Source organism: Pimephales promelas, chromosome 8 (assembly GCF_988280905.1).
Source record: "Pimephales promelas chromosome 8, fPimPro1.hap1.1, whole genome shotgun sequence".
NCBI classification, from domain to species: domain Eukaryota; kingdom Metazoa; phylum Chordata; class Actinopteri; order Cypriniformes; family Leuciscidae; genus Pimephales; species Pimephales promelas.
This window is the reverse complement of record NC_142776.1, coordinates 20,109,210-20,131,120: the sequence shown is the minus strand read 5'-3', so window position 1 is coordinate 20,131,120 and position 21,911 is coordinate 20,109,210. Positions and strand designations below refer to the sequence as shown.

The following is a 21,911-nucleotide window of genomic DNA, read 5'->3' as shown; positions in this document are numbered from 1 at the left end:
GCATTGGCAGTTGTTTTGAATATGAGTTTGTTTCTGGAAAGACCAAATACATATTTACACCTATAAACTGATGGTGGAAATAAAGAAATCCAAATAGAGAGCAAGCATTGTGTTAGTTAAGTTAGTTAATAATACTTTATATATTTGGATTAAACAACGCTGTTTTTGAAAGTCTCAGAAGTTCTGAAAATCCCTTGAAAAAGTGACATGTGCAATGAATTATATAAAATCTATTATATGGCAAAAGTCCTTTGGGATATTGATTAAGTAAATTAATAAAGCTTTGTACCAACTCAACTGTACTAATTACTGTAAACACTGTTTTGATTATACCATCCAAAAAAAAAAAAAAACATCCATCCCAAAACAGTGTGGCATCATCCATTTCCGTTCCCAGCCCCACGTACAGTACTCCGGGTTTCGTCTTCTGAAACTCTGCTAGTGTCAGCAGCAGAATCTCTCCAGATATTTAAAGTCACTTGTTTTTTTTTTTTTTGTTTGTTTTTTTGCTTCCTGCTCCACAGGTCTTATTCCCTCTCGTCATATTTATCAGTGGCAGCCCTGATCCTCTTCTCTCACAGCTTATAAATAAGTGTCTCCTCTCTCCCGCCACTGACGGTGAGTCCTAACCTTTGACCCCTGCCGTGTCGCACTGCCTCAGATTGGTATGGACTTCATGCTCTTCAGATCTGCGAGGCTGGAGGCTAAAGGAGCTTTGCGCTGCTCGCTGGAGTCGGTGGCTAAAGTAACTGCACATGCACCTTTGGAAAAAAAAAAAAAAAGAGAAACAAGAATTTCAGCAAGTAGAAGATTGTAGAATGGCACTTAGTATTAAATAGATGTCCACGAGTCAAACATTTATTTCACATTATATTTCTGCTTAGTATTCTGAGTTATACACTAACATTCAAAGGGTTGGTAGGATTTTTTTGAAAGAAGTCCCTTATGCTTACCAAAGCATTTGATCAACAATACAGTTAAACAGTAATATTGTAAAATGTTATTACAATTAAAAAAACAACAACAAAAAAAAACTTTAATATATTCTTTGTTCATATATTTTAAAATTTTACTTCTTCCTGTAATGGCAATGCTGAACTTTCAGTAGCCATCACTCAGTCTTGAGTATCACATGATCCTTCAGAATTCATTGTATGCTGATTTGGGCGCTCAAAAATAATTTCTTATTATCAATGCTGAAAACACTTGTGCTGCATGCTGAATATTTTTGTGGATAACCATAATGCATTTTTTTTTCTGGATTCATTAATGAATAAAAAAGAATAGAGGAATGAAAGAATAAATGTGTGTGTGTGTGGAGACTTCTACACCATATTTTTTTTTAAATGTATATATTTTTTAAATAAAATGTATTTTTATTTATTATTGTGCTATACAAGTTCTAGGTCAGAATAAACTGTATTGTCGAATAGAAAGTTAAAGTTAGTTAAAAGTCTGACTAGAGTCTTTAACAGTAGAGTTAACTACCACTGTTGGGTGGATACTGACATGTGAGGAAATATAAAGATGTTACTGATTATTTGAACTTAAAACTAGTAGTAATACGAAATGGTACTATATTCATCCATACCGTAATTGGTCTTGCATGTTTAAGCAACCTTAATCTCATTATTATCCAATTTGCCTTCCCTCTCTCTTACAGGTCCCATGGGAGCTCTGAAAAATCCTCTTGAGATCCATAAATGACCAGATATGCCTTTCTACAACAATTTATTCTCTGCTTCCTTACTCCAGGCAGATCGTAGCATATTGGATTTAGGCGAGCAATCATCTTCAAAAGACATATTGTGGACCCCTAAGTGAAACATCACCCAAACTGTCACTCTCCCACATTTACGTAGCTGTATAATTACAGAAACAGTTTAGAAAGTGTTGAAGAGAGATAATAAGAAAGGTAGCAAATCCGAAATAATCTGCTCAGAACACCTTTAAAGTGAGACGCACATTTATCAGGTGATATCAAAGTGCCAATTACTACAGTGCTTGGATGACTTCATTTACCCTGCAAACTCAAACATTTGAAAGTGTAAAAAAGAAATGGTATGTGCGACATTATACCTGTCATATTTTTAATGTGATCTGATCACTATGTATATATATATATATATATATATATATATACATATATATACTGTATATATATATATTCTTTTTAAAGCAGCAGACGACAATGCAATTACGTTGGTTAAAAGAAGAACTTCAAGTTAGTGACTCGCCATGTCACAAATTATCTTGAAACAAGTAGTCTTCAGGGGTGACAAACTAAAAACATTCCGAGAAGCATTCTGAGATTCATTTCAACAGTCACTCAGCTCTACAATCAAGAGCCTCTCCATCTGAAGAGTCGGGCCACTCACAAGTTGCCAGGCAACCTCAAAGAAGAAGTGGAAGTGTCACAATCGAGAAGAGTCATTTAGACACCATCATTCCCAGGTTACAGTGCACTTCAAAAGCTTTGATAAAGTGTTTACTTCGTCTGAAATAGTAATTAATGGAGTGTCAATTTGTTATTCAATCACTCTTGACCCTGAAAAAACATCATTACATTAAAAATGTCTCTTTTTCCGAGCCTAGCCCGAATGATGAAATTCAGATGGAGATTCACAAATGGCTAACCACATTTGAATAGAATCTGCAGATGTCACATCGTAATTAACACACATTAATTCACCCTGGCAAAGGAGATAAAAAAAAAATCCCTTAGCAATATGTTGATGCATTTGTACGTCCATCTGTGGATATTTGTCCTTTAAAAGGTGACATTGAAGCTCAGGAACGGAACTTTGTTTTGCACATTTCTGTTGAAAACTCGGCAAACTTTGTAGCCAATAAATAATCCGAATCGCAGACCAAATCAAGCCTTCTTCCAAACTCATTTTCAAGGCCAGTTATTTGAGAGTTATCAGGTCCGATCGCACAATCCCATAATGCAGGTCTATGAGGACAAAGGAGAGCTCCATTCTGGCTGAATTGAAAAACACAGTTCTTGTTCTTAACGGTAACTAAGCTGTCAACAGATAAGGAAGTTCACAGTATCGCCTCCCTGGTAATCCATCTCGTGATCGCTCCCCTTGTATTTTCTTTCTAAACAGCTTGGAAATATGGTTTGAGGCCTTTGCCAAATGTCACTCCAAATGCTTCCTCCAAATGCTCCCTCAATGAAAGATTTAAAATTGTGGAATGAAAACTGGAGCACACAGAAGGAGCAAAAGAACACAGTGTTACTATATGCTAATGGCCTCCATGCCCATGTTGTCACTTTTATCCAATATACCGTCAAAGTATTTGACAACACAAAACAAGAACGCAAAAGTCCGCTGAAACTGCCTGTGGTGGCACAAGTGGGTGCTCGTGCTCCCCATTTGTCTGCCTGCTATCTTCTACTGCGTATCAACCACATTTTCTACTCTTTTCAAGTTAACTTAGTTACAATGATTTAATTACCAGAATAATAAGAAAAGCAATAAAAACTCACTCAAAATGAATTTCAATTTAAAGGTACACTATCTTGGAATTCCGTTTTTGTCAAACAGCGACCGCTAGAGTCACTGTGGAGAACTTGCACCGTCGTAAATAACGAGTGAAAATAAGGTTTGGCCCCTTTAAGAGCTGTGCGCACCGGGTTAATTCTGTTTGATGCTCATTCTTATCCTATTTTAACCGAAAGCCTGACCGTGTGAGACTTTTATCCAGTTTTCTCATGCGGTCAGTTTCTCATTTTCTTTTCCTTGACTCTTTTGAGCCTGTAGTCACGCGACGGTCGTAAAGCAATATGTTCTCCAGGCATTCTCCAGGTCACATGACCTGGCCAAAGACGGTCCATCTTCTCCAAACTTACATAGGTGGTATTTCAAGAGAGCAGCCCCGCTTGGAGCATTGATAGTGTCAAGCGCTGTATAGCTTGAGGGATCATTTAAAATAACTCATATACATCAACTTTTTTTTTGCCAAAAGTTACACAGTGTGCCTTTAAAAAAACAATTAAGTAATATGAACTTGTTTTAAAGGAGTAGTTCACTTTAAAATGAAATTTATCCTATGATACTCACCCTCAAGCCACATATGACATTCTGCTTTTAGATGAATACAATCAGTTATATTAAAAAATATCCTGGCTCTTCCAAGCTTGATAATGGCAGTGGATTGCAACCAACAGATTGAAGCTAAAAAAAAAGCACATCCAACATAAACAAACTCCAAACGGCTCATGTGGGTTAATACAGGCCTTCTGAAGCAAAACTATGAGTTTGTGTAAGAAAAAAAAAATCTAAATTATTACGTTACAAAGTAAAATTGTACACACAAACCCGCCTCGCCTCACTCACTCGTTTCATTTGCTCCGGATGAATATTGCTGGTGTTACAGTTCTTGAATTTTGGTAAGGGATTGCACATATTGCACACAATTTTAGTTATTCCTGCAGATTTTGTGCTCACACCCAAATAAAGCTGCCTCTCAGTACTAAATTAAGTTCATTTTCTGCACTTAAACCGTAAAATACACAACATAATGTAAAAATGCCAGACTTGGCGAGTATTCACATAAACACTGTCAGTTATGTCTTAACTGAATGTTAACAGTTGAGAAAGAAAAAGCATGTGTAACAGTATATAATGAATCCACACGTCAGATCTTAAAGTGACTGCGGCCTAATGTACACTACATAATACCAAATTATGAGGTAATATAACAAATATCTATGTGGCAGTTTTTCCCCATGGTATCGATGTCAAAATTGTGGCCAGTGAAAATGCTGAGTCGCAAGTAACTTTGGAAAACCACAAGCCACAGTGGCTGGTGGGAAAAAGTAATGCGATATAATTGTGTAATGAGATATATACTATATTGCACATATTGGCTGTGTAATTGTTTTTATCATTGGAAAATGTATAGAATATTATATAAGATTGTATATTTCATACACCAAACTTGATCTGCAAAATATAGTATACTCATATGAAGCAAATCTCAACTGCATGGTGGTATCGTTGCAAAATGTAAACTTTATCACCCAGCTCCAATCTGCTAAACGTGACTAAAGCATGAAGGTATTAAGATATTATAACTATTACCATATATATATTTTTTATTTACTTGAAAATGTAACTTTTCCTATACCATTATTATCATATTTCGACCTAGGATTCCATAAAAAGGTGCATCTTGTATTGTTTACATGATGTATGGCTGATACAAATAAACTAAGCTTATTGCTGTCCGCATGGTTAGTATGATCCACAGTGGTAGACCTGGACATTCTGTATATCAGACACCATCATGTCAAATCTAATACCTTAAGAGTAAGCACACATTCATGCACACACATCCGACACCAACCCTCCCCCAGTTTGTCAGCTCCCCCCTCCAAACCACAAATGCTCACCGCATTATCTGTCAATGCTGATTAAATAATGTAATTAATGACTTAATTAACATTTCTGTAATCTATTTTAATAAATCTCAGGCGGCGTAATGAGCGATTTTAACCTCCGGGCTCCGAGTATGAAAATGTGCAGCGCCGGGTTGGAGCGGTCGGGGGAGTTTTCCTGCGTGACAGTGAGACGGTGGGACTGAAAGGGGGGCACATGAGCAGAGCTCAAGGCTAGTGTCATCAGACTTGCTGTCTGTGCAAGATGAGAAACCTGTGGCAGAACCCTGTCCTCACTCATCATGGCTGACATAGAGGCCTCATGTGAAGTAAAACCTGCATCATCACATCTCAAATAGCATCATTACTGTTTTGGTGTGATAGTACTTGAGCTCATCTAAACAGTTTGTGCTGAATAATCTATATTTTTCACTGTGGAGGACTGACAGCTGTCAAAAACACACCCATACATGCTGTCAACAAACATCCTTCAAATGCATTCGAAACAGATCTGGAGTGACGTCACTTGAAAATGTATGTAGTATACACATACACAATTACAGTGCCCTCCACTTTCATTCAAAATATTTACAAAATAACCTTTAATTGATGCAGAATGACAGAAATAATGGATGAATTAATGAGATAAATGTTATATTTTCAGTTAAGTAATTATAAATACTTAATGCAAGTATAAGTCATGACTTCCTGTTAGTGCTAAGCAATGATTTCCTGTATAATGATTTCTGTATACTATACCCGATGCTATATATTTTTAGCATCCAAAAAAGTATATTTAATATACGTAATTTTTGTAGGATGACTCCCTAAAAAGTAGATGTGTGTTTCTGTAGCACCACTAAAACATCACTTTAAGCATCCCAACTGTAACGCTTAGATCCGAAGACGAATATGAAGACAGTATACACCAGGTTTAATAGATAAATCAAAATAGACAGCCAACATGTACACACCATGTAAACATAAACACGGACAATACTGGACACTGAGCAGAACACAGGCAGGACCTTAAATACACAGTGATGATTAACTAAAAGGCGAAAAGCTGCGATGATGAGTGGCGGGAAACTAGAACAAAGGAACACATGTGATGAATGAAAACAAACAGAAAGTCCAAGAGAACTGAAACAAACTGAACATGTTACTTGACAGTAACACCAACCAACCCTATGTTGGTTGGTACCAATGGCTGAAGGAGTGATTAGGGAAACCTGATTGAAAACAGTCCCAAAAGCCAAAATTTCACACTTCAGCTAATGTTTTTGCAAAGATAGATTATTTTTGGACAGTAATTGATTTTTGCTAGCATTTCTTTTTCTTGAAGACGGATGGAGGTGAATGAAGAGAGGTTCGGAAAAGGCCGGGTCCCTTCAACTGGACCCTGACCATAACCCTGAGTAATTGGTTGTGATAAAGATCTGACTCCACTTGTTCACAGCCAGGGGACTCACAAGAACCCTATTGTTTATCACTGAGTGCTCCCTGAACCTAACAGACCATCAGCAAATGCATTACAATTACAGGCCCTACTAAAACAACATGTAGATACAGTGCAATGCAGTCTGTGTTTGTTCAGTTTTATGAGGTGGAATTTAATCATCCAGATCACACAGCACTTTCTTCTGTCATACACATGGGCTTTATGACTCGTTGGTAGATTTGAAGATCAAACAGATGGAGTGGCCTCGACCCTGGGGTGAATCTGTATCAGCTCGGACAAAAGCATCAAACAACCTTTGTTATTCAGAAACACCACGTCACCGTTGATCCCAGACAAGAGACAGTAGATCATTCAGGATCTTCAAGTACCTGACCAGAAAAGTGTGAGGGTCAAACTTTCCTGACTGTCGCATCCCCACATAATGTTTCCAAAAATGCACTCAATTTCCAGATGCTTTTAATGTCGCTGCAATTTGTTCTGCCTTAGGGCAAAATGTGCATATTACCACGACAGCAACCCTACATTAATAAGCTATTGTGATAAATAAATAAGTAGTTTCCTAAAATGAGATGAACATAACAGGGAAAGGTCAGGAGACATGCAGAGAAGAGGGTGTTTTTTTCTTTCTTTTGTTTTCCTAAACGGTTGTCTCCGAGCGCTTTTCCAAAGGTTAAGATGACAGAAGCTCAGCTGAGATGAGGGTGGGTAGGAGGGGCTGGTCCCTAAGCGGGGGCCTACAGTCCCCCAAGGGTCCTCGCTGACTGAGACGCACCCTGACAGTAGGCAGCAGGACACTGGCACACCACGGGCAGCATGGGCACCATGGGGCAAATCCCCTTCTCTGTGCCTCATACACACGCGCACACACACACATGTGCACACACCTCCCAAAACAAAGACCAGAAATGAGAGGATAATTGTAGTGAAACGGCATAAAGATCAGAAATGACCGAGACAGGAAGAGTGCCAATGAGTGAAAGTTAAGGAGAGAAACAGATTGTGGCAGTGCATCAAAACCCAATAAAAGAGTGCCATTACACAGCCATCGGGAACATTATGAGTCCTGTTCCAGTCTCTTCCTATTCCAGTGCCCATTCTGATGTCTAATTCTACTCTATTGTTTGATGATGGATTAGCTGACTGGATTTTCATTTGCATACAACAATTGTCATTCTTTTTAAAGGAGCAAAAAAGTCACAGTGGAGTTTCTTATAAATGGAACTGCACTAGAGCAGTGGGTTGTAATCCAAAAGAGAGTCACAGGACAGCAGGACAAAAAAAAAAAAAAAAAAAAAAAAGATAAATGCCAATAATAAAAAGCAACTGACCAGATAATTGTGTATACTTAGGGCCAGTTTATGGGCTTTTAAAAAGGACAAGAAAATGCTTCAAGTATCTGTTGTTGTTAACATTGAAGGCTGTGACTGTACTGTGTAAATGTATCTGTCACTTCAACAATTTTGGTAAATGGGTCACTTACGTGATGATTTTTTTTTCCTATCTATTCTATCTACACCTCTTCTATGGTAACTTGTTATACAGCAAGGTTATATAACTGTCCTGATATTATAATGATGAAAAACCCTCATTAAAATAATAAAACCCTTAAGCTGTAATGAAGCTTTAATTATTAGTTGGGCATAGTGTTTTTTTTTTTTATTATTATTATTTAATAAGATTATTATTTATTAGAACAAAAGTGCATTGCAGTTTATTTTTTATTTGAAAAGGTTTTCTCCACAGAAAAGTCACACGGTCTGATTAACATGTGCTGTGACTCCTCCAAAATTTTAATATTAATGAATTAATAATTCACAATGATATCATAAGTACTTGAAGTAGATAATAATAATAAGATTTGAACATGGTAGAAAAGTTGTTCAAATACATACAAAACCAACAAGGATACACAAAGCACATGACATTTAAAAAAAAAAAAAAAAAAAATGTCAATTGCATGTCAATATGCCAGCATGTACAGGTTGCTTGAGACCCCCTCATTCTAAAAACCATGAACAAAATTATGCAAGGTAACAAAAAATACTGTACTACCCAAATTATATTAAATACGGGTTACATTTTTTTTTTTGGTGTTGGGCTGGTTCCACTTTAGTTGAGCTCTAACAACAGTAAGCGAGAAAATAATATGTATCCAGAAGACATTGCATGCATCTGTGGACATTTCAAGTTCCCAAAATAGGGGTGTCTTGCTCCACACAACATTCTTAATGCAAGCTACACTTAATGAGAAGGGATGTCAACTTGTTACACAAGACTGATCTTACACAAGATATCAGATAGCTATTTGGTAATAAATAACTCCCATGCAATTATCAAGGGGTGGAATTCGTTATACGAACATTCTACAATTGTCTGCTCATTTGCATAGATTGCACCTGGGATGCAATGCATCAAAATGGCACCCCCTCTGCCCTGGTAATCACATACACATACACATGCAGATTGGTGCACACACATATACATATGATTGTAAGACAAACCTTTTGCACTTACACATGTTGTGTTTTACAAAGAAACAAAGGAAAAAATGTTCAATGTTACACTGACATTCTACAGTACTACCAACAATACCTTTGCAACTAGAGGTCAACTAACTTTTGTTAGAGTAATTACAATCATTTTATTACAGCTAAAGTCGATGATGACATCAAAACTTACTTCTCCTAAAATAAAAAAGATATTTTAAAAAAAATATATAAAGAGATTAATGTCAGTGAGCAGGAAACAGTTTTTCACTGTTGTTTGAAATAAATAAATAATGACATAAGGAGACTCCACGTTTCAGAAGGAAGTCTCACCAAGGCTGCATTTGTTTGACGAAAAATATAGTAAAACTGTAATATTGTGAAATATTAAAATATAATATCATTACAATTATTAAAATAACTGTTTTCTATGTCAATACATTTTAAAATGTAATCAAACACAATCCTTCAGAAATCATTCTAATAAGCTTGTTGGTGGTCAAGTAACATTTCTTATCTTTATCCGTATAGAGTGCCGAAGTTACGACGTCACTTTGTAGGCCAAAACGTGGAGGCGAGTTAGCATTTTAGCACTTCCGGTTGCCTTGCCCTATGGGTTTTTATTGAATGGGTTTTTGCTAAATTGCCTGTAATAAGGTCTGTTGTGAACAAAGTCTCTAAATATTTTCACGTTTTGATCTGACATAGAACACACCGCTATAACCTGCTTGTGTTTTTTTTTTTTTTTTTTTTATTGTGTCTGCTTGTGTTTTTAAAAACTTTATATAGGCAAAATGTACAGATTATCTTGATAGACAAAATGTGTAAGGGTCACAACCATTTGTTGAACACAGATATTATTTTCTGCGATTTTTTAAAAGTCTATGGGGAAAATGCATAGCTTTTAGATCGAGGGATCCCATGCGACGTTAGCTTCCGAGTTGTCCTACAAAGTGACGTCATAACTTTGGCACTCTATAGAAAACAGTTTGTGGAAACTGATGAATTTTTTAAGGATTCTTTGATGAACAGAAAGTTCAAAACAACAGCATTCATGTGGAAAAAGAAATCGTTTGAAATGTATTTAAATTTTGATCAATTTAATGGAACCTTACTGAATAAAAATCTTGCATATCCCAAACACTATGCTATAACTGTTAAAACAGTGCATTGTTTTAAATCACAGGTATACCAACAGCATGGGCGTAAGTTTGGTTTGAAATGTGCTGGGGACAGAGACGTATTCGGAATTAAGGGCATTTTCAAAAGTGCTGGGTACAATAACGCATTCATTCTTTTTTTTTTTCTCTCTTTCGAGTAGGTCATGTTTTGAAAGACGATGTCCTGTAGCTTCCTGATGTACATAAATAAAAATGAGCACAATGTCAGAGTACAGTGAGTATATGGAGTATATACCCCCTTTATTGCATATGTACAGTGATGGTCCAGACGTAGAAATTTTGCATAGCGTGTCGGGACTCGGGAGGTTTAAGGTTCTAATCCGCACTCGTAAAGGTTTTTTCTTTCCCCTCATCAAAACCAATAATGTTTATCAGTGGTTGAATTGATATAATTTTTATCAGTGGTTGTATATGTTTTGATGAGGGAAAAAATATAAACGAGAGCGGATTAGAACCCATGAGAAACAGTTTGATTTGTTTGACTGATTTGTGATTTCACCGGAACGAATCTCCGCAACGGATTGAAGCGCGTTTCCCAGAGAAGACAACAAATTTCAGTGCTAGCTCGCCTGTTATTTAACAAACAAATAAAACGAATGCTGTTAACTGGAGATGTTTTATTTGTATTGGTACATCCGTGCCGCGAGATGTTTCAAAAGTGGTGGGGACAAAATCGACCCTGGCAAAAAGTGGTGGGGACATGCCCCCCCCCCCCCCCGTAAATGACGCCTATGACAAACAGAATGAGATAAGCAGTGGACCAATGAAACTTTAAATCTAAAAATAATCCAAGCCATCTGATTGGCTTTGACAGAGCCATTATATCCTTCTTCTCTTCTACTTATGTTGTTCTCTGGGTTTGATTTTGCTGTGAATAATTTGCAGGCAGTGTGAAGATTCGAGAAAAACATTCTACATCTCTCAGGTGTACATGTCTGGTTTCTTTTTATAGTAGTTAAAGTATATGCAACTAATATGGGAAATAGAGTATATAGGCACCTTAAAATCATGCAAATTGAGTATTCGACAGAACAGGCTGTAGATTAGCAGTAATGTGTGAAAATGTTTTATATTGGCCTTGCTCTTAATAGATTAACTAGATATGGATACTTAGGAAAAATGTTTGATATGACCAAGATACAACATTTTATCATTCATGGTAAATCTGGGCTTAAAACAACATTGTATTATACTTAAAAAAGCCTTTTTTTTCTGGCCCAAAATACAAGGCGAGATATGTAAAGCAATGCAGTACTTTAGCCTGACGCTTCTCCCTAACAATTTAATGTGTTGTTTAAACATAAACCAATTTCCCGTTGTAAAATTACAGCTCATTACTAGTGTGGATAACGGCTGGAACAACAGTATAATGGCGTGAGAGCAAATTACCAGCCCAGCCACAATATTAATTACCAGTTCACAAGGCACATTCCTAGCTGAAAAAGTGTTTAATAAGAAAACCTATGAGCCCTATTTCCTTGATTACTAACAGCCCTGAACTTCTTTTCTTTTCTTTTTTTTTTCCTCTCAAACAAATAAATTGTTTTGGAACAATCATTGTACATATCGCAACATTTAATTTCCCTCATTACTCCGAAAAGGCACCCACTGTGAATTTGTATCACCGTTTTCACAAATATCATAAATGTACACATTTCGCTCAATGACTTGCCTCAATTGTGGAAGTCAAGCAATGTATTTTTTTTTTCCATTATGGATACAGAGCAGACTTGATCATGTTTATTTCAGAAGTTTAATGCATTATTTACAAGTCGGATGCTAATAAAAGAAGACTGCTCATTTACTAATGACTTGAAGCACCCGAAGCATTTTTCCAATTACTTATATTAAAACTGAAAAACACTCATATAAAACCTAGCAGGATAAAGAAAGAGAGAGAGAGAGAGAGAGAGAGAGAGAGAGAGAGAGAGAGAGAGAGAGATTTGAGATTTTAACAAACTTTTATTACAAAATCATTTCACAGTGTATTTACAATACAATATGCATAAATATTAAGAGCAGCTCCAACTCTCAATCATTGTGCAAATAAACAGGTCACCTTCAAATACAGAGCACAATGCCTCATTGCAACACCAAATATCTTCAAAGGCAATGAGATCATCCATATGCTTGTAAAAAGCAAAATCAATTAGTATCCTAGCTTTCAACATGTTTGAAAACATAGCAACTACATTCTGCTCAGAATTTTGCTCAATTTTCCTTCTTCTACTAGTATAAATAGCCAACTTTGCTTGGCCCAACACAAAATTCAACAACTGACATACAAATCTATTTTTCAACACATATTTAAAACCAAAAATAAATAACACTGTCGAAAAAGTTTCATTACACCTCTGAAAAATACTTTCTAAAAGCAACAATAAAGGTTTTAATCTTGCACAGTTCACAAATGCATGAAAAATGGTTTCCCTTTCAGTACAAAAAGGACATTGAGCATCAACCTCAGAATTTAAAATTGAAACAAAAGCATTGACGGCGACAGCGCCGTGAAGAATTCTCCACTGTAAGTCACCTGTCTTTTTCGTCAACGGTGGTTTATAAAGTGCTCTCCACTCAGGTTTTCTGTCCACATTCAATGTAAAAAAATCACGCCACGGGGTATCTCTTTTTTTATCTAGCATTTTTTTGTTAAACATAATGACACAATACTTATACAAAGTTTTCCCAGTACAAGAAAAAAAGTCTACACACAATGAATCAAAACTTTCTAGAAACACTCCAGAAACCTCTTCTAGGTTCAAAGAAAGAAACAAACAAGGAAAAGAGTCTTCAGGATTTGATTTACAGAGACCATCACGGCACTCAGTCAACAAAGTTCTTTCTGCTGTATTGAGAAGCGTCTGCCATTTCACCAATAGCTGCGCAACTAGACGGGTTGATCTAATTCCCAGATGTTGAGCCGTTGCTTCTTCATTCTTAAAATCAAGTCCTGCTATTTCCAGTAATTGCCTCAAAGTGGTGGTTTTACTGTCAATGAGTGTTTTGTTAAGTCCTGGGAAAAGGCCACCAGCAGACACATCCAGACGTGCTCCACGAACTAGAGGCTCTTCCAAAAGCCAATGAAGTGACTGTGAAACCTCTGCTTTTTTAAAAACAAAAAGACTCCAAACCTTAAAAAGGTTCTTATAGAACACTGGTAAACCAGAAGTGTTCAATTTTGTAGGGTCCAGAAAAAAAATTGTTTTTTCCAAACCCAGATCCTCAAGTTTACGTAAAATAACAAAAGCGACAGAACACCATTTATATTCAATTGACCCAACAAGTAGTTTTTGTATGAGTTGCAACCGAAAAGTTGCGATTCTGCTGTGAAGATGTATTAGCCCCTGTCCACCCTCCTCCTTAGGCAAGAATAACACACTCTGTGGGACCCAATGCAATTTATCCCAGAAGAAATCTACCAAAATTGTCTGGATTTTCGCTAAAAGATGTGAGGGAGGATCAATACATGCAAACTTATGCCACAGTGAAGAAGCAACTAAATTATTTATAATTAAAATACGCCCTCTATATGACATCTTTGGAGTTAACCATCTCCATTTATCCAGACGACCTTTAACCTTTTCAATGACTCCTTCCCAATTTTTTTTCACTGTGACATCATCACCAAGATACACTCCTAAGTATTTAAACCCTGATTTTCCCCAACCTAAACCTTCAGGGAGATCTGGTGGTCTCCCACCTCCCCATTTACCTAATAATAAAGTTTCACTCTTGCTCCAGTTTACACTTGCAGAAGATAAACCTTTAAAAACATTAAGTAAACCTAACAAAACCTGTATGTCACTTTGCCTATTAACCATTACTATGACATCATCGGCATAAGCTGAAAGTATCATGTTATTTTTACAGTTTGGCAAACATATACCATGAAGTTTTACCCGTATCTGTTGTAAAAGTGGCTCTATTGCCAAAGAGTAGAGCATTCCAGACACTGAGCACCCCTGCCTTACACCTCTAAGAGCTTTAAAAGGAGCACATAAACCACCGTTCACTTTGAGAATACTCTCAACGCCACTGTAAAGAACTTTAATATGATTTATAAAATTTTGACAAAACCCAAAAGCCTCTAAAACTCTCCACAAATAGCAAAACTCAACACGGTCAAAAGCTTTCTCTTGATCCAAAGAGATTAACCCACAATCTAAATTTAACATCTTGGAGACCTCTATAACATCACGAATCAATGAAATATTGTCAAATATTGACCTACCGGGAACACAGTAGGTCTGGTCAGGATGGATGACACCATCCATCACTCCTGCCAACCTGTTAGCCAGCGTTTTCGAGAGCAGTTTGTAGTCGCTGCAGAGTAGTGATACGGGCCTCCAGCACTTTATATCTGCAAGGTCGCCTTTCTTGGGCAGGAGGGTTAGTACTGCTCTACGGCAGCTCAGAGGCAGCTGGCCTTCAGCCAAGCTTTCATTCAAAACCTCCAGAAGGTCCTCTCCTAGTTCTGACCAGAAAGACTTGTAAAAATCTACTGGCAGACCGTCAATGCCCGGCGCCTTTCCAGACTCCATTCCTTGGAGGGCCTTGTACAGTTCAGCCATGCTCAAAGCACCAGAGATTTCAGTATTGACCTCCTCAGACACCTGGGGTAGATCGTTAAAAAAATCACTGTCACTCCTGTATTCCACCCCAATCTCATTTTTATACAGGTTTTCATAAAAACCGACCGCTCTCTTTCGAATGTCTGCAGGGTTTGTCAATAATCCTCCAGACTCGGAGCGCAGAGCATGAATGACTCTGCTCTGACCGTTCTTTTTCTCCAAGTTAAAAAAGAACCTGGATGGAGCATCCATTTGATCCACACTCTGGAACCTCGACCTGACCAGCGCCCCCTGTGTTTTAATGCCCAGTAAATCAGCCAACTGTGTCCTCTTGTTTGACAAAGAATCTAGATAACCCTGACCACCAGTTGACTCAACTAATTCTTGAAGTTTTAAAATGTCGGTCTCCAAGGTGTTCATACTCACATCTATCTCTCTAGTGACGTTTCGAGTATACTGCATACAGAACTGCTTTATTTGGGCTTTCCCAAAATCCCACCACTGTCGTAGAGAATTATAAGACCCCTTTATGGTTCTGAACTCATCCCAAAACAGCTTAAATGTACTTTTAAAGTACTTGTCACTTAACAAAGTGGTATTTATCTGCCAGTATGCACTCCTTGGCTTAATGGAGTTTAAAAACACAGAACACTGCACCATACTGTGATCAGAAAAACACAGTGGAGTAATTGAACATTTTCTTACAATGTTAAAGTGATGCTTTAAAACATAGAAACGGTCTAATCTTGCAAGTGAAATCACACTATCACGAACATGAGTCCAAGTATATTGTTTTTGTGTGTCATGAAGCTGCCTCCAAACATCACAAAGCTCATGCATTTTAACAAGCTGAACCAAACGATTACGAGAGGGCAAGTGAGGTTCAATATGATTCCTGTCCAAGTTTGACAATGTGCAGTTAAAGTCACCACCCAAAAATAAAAATTCTTCAACACAACCTTTTTGTAAAACTGAACACAAAGTATTTAAAAACAACATTCTTTCTATTTGTGCAGTTGGGATGTACACACAAATAAAAACAAATATATAATTCTCAAAAATGGCTCTTACTTTTAATAGTCTACCTTTAACTACTTCGTCAACCTGATAAGAAGTTGGACTAAAACTCTTAGCAAAAAGAATAGCAACCCCTCCGCTAAGTGAGGTGTTGTGGCTCAACACAGAGACCCCATCCCACTCCTCAGCCCAATCAGCAGCATTCCTCAAATCACTATGCGTTTCTTGCAGCATAACAACATCTATTCTTTTTTGTTTAACCATTTCAAAAATTCCTGCTCTTTTTCTCAATTCCCTTGCTCCATTTACATTCAAAGTCGCAATATTCACTTCACTCATACTTGGAGAAATGAAAAAGACAAAGAAACAAATCAGCACTCCACACACACACACCACATTACTAGCCAGGCTATACTTTCTCACCTTCATTGGCACTATCAGAAGTGAGTTTTCTTACGATCTTTTTCAGTCGATATATCTCCTTATTTGTAAACAAACCTTCCGACATAAAGAACCTGGTTTTCTCAACAAACTGCTTTGTGTCTGAAAAATAATTATTTACACAGACCCCTCTCTTGTTCTTAGTAGCTTTTAAAAAAAGTTTAATGTCATCTACTTCAACACCTCGACTAGAGAAGTCACACTGAGAGAGACTGACACTTGAATCAGAAGACTCACTGTCAGTTTCACCATACAAATCCTCCACGTCAGCCTTCTTAGCTCTAACTGTCTGAAAATCGTCAGATGTTTTCCTTTTTGATGGAATTTTGAAATCGTTCTGCTCTGTCTCCATTTCAATGCCATCACCAAAAGAATCAGGCAGTAAAACATTAGGTACATCACTTTCTAGTATGTTCAAATTTCGAGAACGAATAATCAGTGTTTCAGCATCACTCAGTCTATTTTCTTCAACCACAATTGTGTTGTCATTTACCTGTGTCGCCGCAGTCTCGACCGCGGGCGGATTCTCCTCAGCCGTCACCGCCGCCGGCCGAGCCGCGTTAGACGGACCAGCCTCGACCGGTTCACTAACATTAACGATATCAACCGTCGCAGGAACATTTTCCTGATTTTTACCAGGGCAAGCACGGATTAAATGGCCCACTTCACCGCACTTGAAACATTTCATCTTGTCCGTGGTAGCATAAATAACGTAATCGAACTCGTCAACTTTGAGATGCAATGACAGATCTAGATCTTCATCATCCTTTAGGATCATGTAAACAAATCTCCTAAAGGAAACCACATGTTTCAAAAGAGGAGATCCACTTCCAATTGGTATTTTTTTAATAGGTGACACCAATTTACCATACCGTGATAAAATTCTCACCAAAGTTTCATCACTTATGAAAGGCGGAACGTTCGACAACAAAACTTTTTTTGATGGCATAGAAAGTGGGAGAACATGAGTAAAAAGATTCTCAATAACTATACCGGTCTCAACTAACTCATTTGCCTTTTCAACAGAGCTAAGAAAGATGACAGTGGCACTGTTCATTCTAGAGGCCGACATGATATGCTCATGCCCAACAACCTCTCCTGCAGCCAGGCAACAGTCTTCCACGCTCACCGCGGACGCCACTTTAACTCCATGGCGCCGCGTGAGTTTACTCAAACCTTGCATACGTGGGTCCGTCATGCTGTCCGCAAAGAAAAACGGCAGCACGCGGCCCAAACAAAAAGACAAAACACCACTCTTTCAGCAATAACCCATGCAAGAAGGAAAAGTGAGAAATAGAAAAGAAAAAGATTCACTCACGAGTTCCGATTCACTCACAAACGCTCCGCTCACACTCAACAGTCGCACATCACACCGGAAGTGAGTGAGAGAGAGAGAGAGAGAGAGAGAGAGAGAGAGAGAGAGAGAGAATGTGTATCCTGTTTTTTGCTTTAATTGAAACAGTACAAAGATTATTTATCTCTGTATTAAATAGACAAAGGAATAAAATACAAATGCGATAAATGAAGGCTTGTATTCAAATAAAGGCAAAATGAACAAAGCAACAGGATAAAGCTGCTTCTTTTGAAAAACGCCCAGCCTCTCTTTATGACCTGTTCATTTCAGATCTTTATAAAGCGATTCAGAATCAGGCAAGAGAGCAGTTGTCATAAGTCAGAAATGAATGTATTTTATGAACCTGTTCTCGGGGGAAAATAACACCAGATTAAATTTGTTTTCTTGTCAGTTGTTGACAGGACGAGCCCAGCAACTTATTACTGTTCGATCTGAAAATGGGTTTTGATATAAATTACAGTAATTTTTTTTCAGTGTAAATGAAAGACATTACAGAAATACAAATAGTGGATAGTCAGATAATCAGACATAAAAAAGCTATTCTCTGTTATTGGATTATGGATTTGTCACATTTTTTTTTTTTTTTAATCAGTGAGGAAGCATGGGAACGGTTTTGCAGCTATACTGCCAAACTGGATGAAAAAAAGGGCATTTTTCTTATTGTTACAGCTTTTACAGTAATACATGCTGCTCTCATAGGTTGTATTGATTGTATGGATTTTTTCTCTCTCTTTTTATTCTTCAAAAAAATAAAAACATCAATTTTACTTCTCTCTAGCTCTGAAGTTTTCACAGAGATTAACACAAAACGTTTCTCATTCATTCCTAAAAGATCTCAAAAGTTCATTTCCCATCATTATTGTAATGCAGACCGACCAATCTTTTAATAACGTCAGTTTATGACACACTCACTTGATATGATACATCTCATGGTGAGAGGATACACACAGCATTATTATCAATGCGTTATATTAGTGTTTGGCTATTTTTTCTATTTATTTTCATATTTCCTATTGTTTTTCTTTTCTTTTTTTTAAAGGAGCAATATCCACCAGGCTCATGTGTCATCTGATAACATCTAAATGTCATTACTGATAAGTGATAACATCTAAATGAGTTACCTATTAACTTCATATGCTCCACTCATTGGAAAATACAGGAAAATTAGTTAAGCTTAGCTATTGAGTAGCCACATATCTATGTACAACAAATGAAAAAGGGGAAATGCGATCAATATAGCTTTTAATTTTACACCTCATTGATCATGTCAATATCGCACACACCTTCAGCCATCTGTAGGAAAACTGACTCTTTCAGGCTAGATTTCCAAGCTGAGTGTGTATGACAGAGTATAGGAGTATATAATAATGCATATCTCCTTTAAAAGAAAAATGATTGCAAGCTCATGCTCACTGCTCATGCAATATGATAATTAGGTTCTACAACACTACATAACCTACTTACATAGGCAACATGCACATAGACGAAAGGAACCTCGTGTGATCTCATTTCCCTACAGTCGGCTTATTGCTTTACTGATTATAATGGTGAGCATACAGAAGTAAATTAAGAGTGAGATGGTAAAGGGCTGATTGAAATCTAATCAAATTGATCTCAACTTTAATCAAGCATTAGTAATGACTTGAGGCAACAGTGGCCTGCAACAAATACGGCACACACACACACACGTGCATACACGCGCACACACACGACAGTCTGAGAAGCCATCTGGTCATAATGAAATATGAAAGGCTTGTTTAATCCAACACACTTTAAAGTCATACAGATAGATATGCACTGTTTAAGAAGAGCTGGAACAAAAAACACAGCGGTGGTCAGGATCTCGTTCTCTGATGTCAAAAGGTAGTTGGAGTTTGCAAATGGTGTCTCATGGTTTATTGTCATTTCTATAATTAGACAGACACAGATGTGCACACCTCCTGCCAACCCTGAGCCTCAATTCCTAAATTAATTTTAGTTTCCCTATTCACCTCTAAAACAGGTTGAACTGGAATAGGGAGTTTTTTTTTTTCCGTTCTTTTTTATTGGGAACATTCTCAGTCAGGTGTTTAGCCACAAGGCAGGTATCAACAAAGCTTAGGCGGAACTCACTTGATCAACAGGGCTTCACTAAGCAGGCCGAAGCAGATTGCAGCCGACTTGAAGAGCGAGTGTGGAGGGGGATTTTCAAAAGCAGTCATCATCCGATACACCACATACGGCACCAGAGCCAGCAGGAGAACAGCGATGGCTAGAATGGGCCAGGTCTGCCACTGAGAAGCCACGGTCCGCCAGGGTGCACATCTCTGCAGCTGATACTGAAGGAGACAATAGAAGGAGTCTCATTAATGAGGGATAAACTGAAAGATGATTTATTAAATATCTGATTAAGTAAAATTGGCTTTGTCACACTGTAAAAAAAAAAAATAAAAAAACACAAAAAAACACAAAATAAATATTTGACCAATAAGTTATGACAGCGTATGTTTTTTACTCATCAAAATAAGTTGAGCAATTTTCAACTTTCTTAATAACACTAAACCACCAGTTCTTAACTTTTTTTCCACTGTATATGTGACCCTGGACCACAAAAGCAGTCACATGGGTAAATTGTTTTGTAAATGAGATGTATACATAATCACAATGCTGAACAAATAAGCATTTGATACATGGTTTGTTAGGATAGGACAATATTTGTCCAATTGATACAACTGTTTGAAAATCGTGCTTTTGGTGCTTTCACTCACAAAAATAAATGCTTTATATATTTACGGCAGGAAATTTACAACATATTTTTGTGGAAGATGATCTTTACTTAAAGGTGCATTGCGCAACTTTTCATGTTAAAAATAGCCGTTTTCTAACCCATACATGCTTAAACAATCGCCTGATGGGCTGAATGAGCCCTTCTTTGATCACTGCGATCGCCTCTATAACCCTGTACAGTGAAATATATAAGAGGGATTCGGGCTCGAATCTGAGACTGGGCGTGACGTCATGCGCGTTCACGCTCGCCTGGCTATGTCTGGCAGGTTCGTGTAGCTATTCGCCGCCGTTCTCCGTATCAGAGAAACAACTCGAGCGACACAACTCTAGTCAGCTTTCCACAAAAGTAGACGATGGATTCAAAGGGGCTGTTTACACCTGGTCACTTCATGTGTTTTCTGTGATCGGATAGCTATTCGATCGTGAAAAGACCAGGGTGTAAATGCCCTCCGAAACGCATTCGAGACGGATTTGAATTCGATCGCTCAAACCACTTGAGGACGTGGTCTGTGCCGTATTCCAGACGAAACTGGACAAGTGTAAATGCATCTGGTTGTTGAAACCAAGCTATATGTCATGATATTTTAGTCATATATGACGACGCGCATCACCTGAGCAGCTGAGCTGAGCCCCTTCATCAAGCGCCGCAATCTATCGCAAATCAAAGTGAATTAGTGAAAGTAAGTCGCAGACGCTTAACACTACCATCTTCATTAAAAGTAAAGAAATGAAATGATCTTACCAGTTCTGTTGCCGATCTCTCTTATTGCTGTCTTTGCTGATTTTGAAATTAGCCGATGATTAATAAAATCCAGCTCATATCTGTTGCTTTCGGTGACGTGCACTTCATATCTGTATATGGCGCGGAAAGAGACCGGCTTGTAGTTCATTACAAACCCCAACGCAAACTCCACGTGAGACAGAAAATAAAACTTCTGTCTGTCCAGTGCCATGCGTCGGAATAAGACGAGAGTCAACATCGGGAAGCTTTCAACAAACGGAGAGATCTCCGGTCGTCTCTAGGGCTCAAACGGGTCATAGCCTATACAAAGTGATAACTGAACGTGTTTCCATAATAATTCAATCATAAGTGGATACAGTAAGCACAGGGAGATAGATGGAAACAAAAACCGAAGTTTTCTACTACCCCCGTTTCCCCCTCTCACACAAGTGTGTAATTTACTCGAATGCCTTTCCTTTCATATATTTTAAATGACTTGCAGATTTATTACTGTATTACCTCA

General features: G+C 37.7%; 1 protein-coding gene across 1 annotated transcript in view; it reads right to left on the bottom strand.

Annotated features, from left to right (window-relative positions):
* Positions 1–479: 479 nt before the first annotated feature.
* The window catches only part of LOC148977716 (uncharacterized), a 143,101-nt gene continuing 121,669 nt past the window's right edge, over positions 480–21,911 (bottom strand). Inside the window, exons 4-5 of the mRNA XM_089134126.1 lie at positions 20,014–20,219; positions 480–761 (exon numbers count right to left, since the gene is read on the bottom strand). Of these exons, the coding sequence (XP_088990252.1) occupies positions 626–761; positions 20,014–20,219 (342 nt within the window). The 3' untranslated portion in view covers positions 480–625. The remainder of the gene's footprint in view (positions 762–20,013; positions 20,220–21,911) is intronic.